A 5048-nucleotide genomic window follows, 5' to 3' on the forward strand; every position below is an offset into this window, starting at 1 on the left:
TAGTGCTGTTAACTGTTACTGGCGATGCTGCTTTCCCTGTTACTACTGTCGCTCGCGGCGACTCTGTTACTGCTAATGCGTCTCGTAATAATTTCGTTTTTTCACCTGTTTAATACGAGATACACCATCAAGTTGGTTATAGGTATTTGTTCGATAGGACAATTTCATGATAGATGTATGTGATATTTAATGGAGAACTCGAATCAAATGGGATAAGTGTTTGTTATGATTGTTTTGGAATTTTATATGTATATGTATCATATACAAATATATAATATACATACATATATATAATTTATATATTTATATATTACATACATACATACATACATACATATATATATATATATATATATATATATATATATATATAAAGGAATTTTTACTTTCTTTTTTTGTAAGGGTTATTCGTTTTTTTTTGTTTTTTGTATATGTAATTTCTTTTTTTATTTACAGAAAAGAAAGAAACATGTCGGAAGTAAAGACAGAAAGGCCTAGAACCGCCGGTCGAATAGCACCGACCGGTCGGGTCACTCCAAGCGTTCATCAATCGGCTGGAAATGGAAGAAGGAAGGCTATACCTGTACCACCTCCTAGAGTCCCAACTCCAATGCCTTCGGCCAATAACAATCAGCAAAGGTTAGTTTACAATCGAGATTATTGGAATAATTTCCTAGTTGCATCTTTCCTTTGATAATTAATCGAATGGTAGACGTGAACTTCGAATATTTGACTTCTCCTATGTTTGTTTAAGTCGAATAATGGTATGAACATTTTCAGATGGGTTAGTGAACTTATATAATTATGCAAATTATATTCCTCGATCGAACTTATAAATGGTCGAAAGTATTTGAATATTTTAATCGTAAAGAATTTTATAAATTCCACTTTATTCGAAGTTAGTTTTTCTTATTCTATGATTGATGGTATATCTTGTTTGGAGGAAAGAGATTTAAAGAAAAAACAAAGGAAGAGAAAATACATCTCCACGAAGTTAAAAAAAATACGTTCGATGCGTTCGACGATTTCTCGTTCGGAATTTTTCGTGAAAAGGTTCGAACGATGCGTCGAGAAATGTTTCAAAATTCGGTTGACTTGAATTCTTCGATCCGAATAAAATCTGATCTAAATAAAATATATTTGGAAGTTTCTCGATTCTAAGGATGTTCAAACGCATATGCGATATATAATGGAACGACTTAGTAACCGGAAATAGGTGTATGCCGTTTCTCATAGTTGAAAGATCTAAATGCATAAACGTGGAATCGAACTTTTGATGTGACTTTCGAGTTGTACCAGTTGTACAAAGATAGACGCCATTAAATACGCTGGATTAGAGATGCATAGTGTTTCCTACCGAGTGATTGAACTTTGTCGAGTTAGCGAACGGTGACCATAGCGGTTGGTATAGGACTTCTCTCGATTAATCTGTCAAGGGTTTCCTCGTACTTAAGCTTTGTTACAAGTTTTGCCTTGTCAAAGTTAATTCGTATAATAACAAACTTCGTATCGAACACGCAAAACATTTACATAGCACAAAAATATAACTAATACGTAATCGGTGTCGGTATCTAGAGGAATTAGAAGAAATCTTTTTAGTTTTTTTTGCTTCTTCTTTTTGTTTTTTATTTTTCTCTTCGATCACATGTTAACTTTTGTTATCTCTTTGCCGTTTAAAAAAAATATATATATATATATAACATAAATAATGAAAATAATAATATTGTTTATTAATAAAAATAAAAGAGTACATATATAAAATAGTACATAACATAAAAATATACATAATAAATTTATGAAATAAAAATAAAATAGTACATATATAATATAAATATAATAATATATGTATTATATTTATTTATATTGATATAATTTAAGTAATATAACGATATATAGAATATACATATAATATATAAATAATGAAATTTATAGTACAACATATTTATAGAACAGATATTAACCTTAATGATTGATATACGTATACGATTAATTTTTTAACGAAAAGAAAAAGAAATTTTAATCAAACAAAAATACGAGTGTGTATGAATTTTCATTTATACATATCTGTACGCATAACGTCGTCATACATAAAGACAATGAAATATGAGTGGATTATCAAACGTTCTTGTTCTTAAGAGCGTAAACCTCATGGACCAATGCGTGGTCGATGAGATCGCTGAAGTGGCTGGTGGTTTCGAGTTTTGCGAACTTTAATCAGCCGGACCAAACTCAAGCAGTATTCCCTTAATACCATCTATTTAATAGCGCATAGCCCTTGCTACGGAAGTCGATACAACAAGTCTAGAAGCTAGTATGAAATTTCCTCCAAACCGAAATTCAAGGACAAAGTTTTGAGCCTTATTGTTACCAAAGTATAACGATTTTGTTGTCGGTATATAAACCTGTTAGAAAACTTAAAAAAAGGAGAAAGAAAAGAGAGAAAAAAAAATCTAACTTCGAAGCGTATTATCTCTTTTTTCTTTCTTTTTTAATCTTTTGGAAAACTCGTGTATATAAGAATATTCTTTAAAATTCTTTGTATTAATTTGCATTCAAACGAGGAACTTCGTAGAAATATAAAAATATCGTTTTTTTAGCTCGTTTTTGTCTCGACGATCGATGAACGGTTCTTTGTTAGACCGTTTGGTTAGTTTTCTTTCTGTTTTTATGTTTTTCTTGTCTGAATTTTCTTTTTCTTTTTTGTTTCCGTTTATTCTTTTTTTTCCTGTTTATTTTATTATTATTATTATTTTTTTTTTATAACTGTTAATAATTAGCACTCGACGTTTGAAGTAGAAATTAATTACTTCCAGGGTAGAACTTACAGAAAGCTGTTCTCGAGTAACGAAAGTACATCGTATATTCTGCTTTTTAATTTCACAATTTTTTTCCCCTCTTTTTCTTCCTTTAGATACGAGTATCTTTAAAAAAAAATATATATATATATATTATAAATTCGTCATTCGTCACATTTTTTAAATACGAATAATTATGAAACGATTCTTATAACCGTAGATTCAATATCTTTAATATTTTAAACGGTAACATTCATTAAGCATAAATAAACGAAGAGGACGAAGTTTCGAGCTTGACGAGAAATAAACGTAAGTTTTCTAACTTATACGTGTAACCGGTGAAAAACATTTCTGTGCGAGATTCAGCTTCCAGTAAAAAAGAGTTAACATCAAACGCGCCGGAATTCAATGAACGCCGCTCGTGGATTTAGACGATGAGTATATATATATGCGGGTCTATCTATGTATGTACATGTATGTGTATATATATATATGTATGTATGTATGTATCATTTAAACTGGAATATTTTCTTCTTTATTTTTCCTCTCTCTTTCTCTCTTTCTCTTTCTCTCTTTCTCTCTTTTCTCTGTTCGCTTTTCGTATCCATTCTACAAACGCGATTCCACGGAGCCGGTTATGCGGATAAAAGCCGCACTAATTACGGATTCTCATCGAGCTATGCTTTGAATTCTTTCGTTGAGACCTCTTCTTTAAAGTCGTCGCGAATCGTGTTTTGTCGAACGGTAAAGTATCGTGTCGAGGTGTCGTCGTAAGAAGAAAAAGGAAAAGAAAATAGAAAAAGGAATTCTTTCACGACGGAATGACTTTAAGTAAAAGAATAAGAAAAAGTTAAGAGATATTCATACCGATATATAAAAAATCGTCGTTCCTTTTATTTCAGCTTAAAAAAAAAAGATTAATAAATTCTCTCCTGTTTTATTTTATTTTATTAAAAAATTTTTTTCTTGTTTGTTGGAAAGCTGGCTCGAGACACTTTTCCAAATATATTATCATTTTTCAATTATTCTCTTTAATATCGAATCAGTATTCGATAGTTAATTTATTAGTTAATATTAATCTCGAGACACGTTAGAAAATTTATTATCATTTTTCTATTTTTCTTTTTAATATCGAATCAGTACTTGATGGTTAGTTCATAGTGAATATTAATTTCGAGATAGTCGAAGGAAGAATAAGTAGGAATGGTAGAAAATGATGTGATGGGAAGCTAATACCTATTCATATGAGATATGAGTGTATGAGAAAGATAGAAATAGAGAGAGAGAGAGAGAGAGAGAGAGAGAGAGAGAGAGAGAGAGAGAGAGAAAGAAAGAGAGAAAGAGAGAAAGAGAGAAATATGAACTTATCCTCGAAAAGCGTTTTCTGTCGTAACACGAGTAAGTCATAAGCAGCTTAACCCTTTTGCGGACGGAGTAATTCGAAACTGAGCGTTGTGGTACTCTTGTGTAGAATATATATATATATATATATATATATATATATATATACATATGTGTGTGTATATATATATGTAAAATTCGATTGCAAATGCTTGCTTGTAAAGCTAAAGATTTACGTACATAGAATATAAACGTATTGGTCGCATCGATTGTTTTTGCCGAATTTATATCAACATTTATCGAGTATGTTGATGGTTTATACCAAATGCATACACATGAGTTCATCGTCCGCAAAGGATTAAAAGGATTTTAGGTGATATTCGTAGTATGTATACTATGGATATTAATACTTATTCGTGAATGTATATAGATACCTATCGTTAATTAAGGATTCAACCATATTTAATGCGATTCGTTTCTTTTTCTTTTTCTCTGTCTTCTGTTATTCCCATAAAAAAAAAAAGAATCATATTAAGCAAGAATAATAAGCTTGAATTTCGAAAAATGAAACCGGGAAGTATAAAATAACGCGTAAAATTGACAATGACGATAATGAATCCGATGTAATTGTAGAATGACCGATGTACTTACTTAACTATGAGTTTATTTATGTACTCACACACAAACATAAGTATACGTAATGTCCCTTGGAAGTTTTGCATCAAGTATATAAGTACGTACTTAATTATTCGTTATTCGTTGTTCGTTGTACGCATGCATCTTAGACAATTTTCAATGAAAGAGATTTGAATTATTTGACGTATTAGTAATCAATGATGTTAGAGATTTAAACGTCGACTATTATCTAAGCGTCGTTTCTATGTTTGTATTACTTAGGATGCAGACGTAAAT

General features: G+C 30.5%; 1 protein-coding gene across 1 annotated transcript in view; it reads left to right on the forward strand.

The window, feature by feature from the left end:
- Window positions 1–464: 464 nt before the first annotated feature.
- LOC122628570 (mushroom body large-type Kenyon cell-specific protein 1-like) overlaps window positions 465–5048 on the forward strand; it is an 83910-nt gene continuing 79326 nt past the window's right edge. Inside the window, exon 1 of the mRNA XM_043810980.1 lies at window positions 465–639. Within this exon, the coding sequence (XP_043666915.1) occupies window positions 470–639 (170 nt within the window). The 5' untranslated portion in view covers window positions 465–469. The remainder of the gene's footprint in view (window positions 640–5048) is intronic.

This window comes from Vespula pensylvanica, chromosome 4 (assembly GCF_014466175.1).
Source record: "Vespula pensylvanica isolate Volc-1 chromosome 4, ASM1446617v1, whole genome shotgun sequence".
Lineage (NCBI taxonomy): Eukaryota > Metazoa > Arthropoda > Insecta > Hymenoptera > Vespidae > Vespula > Vespula pensylvanica.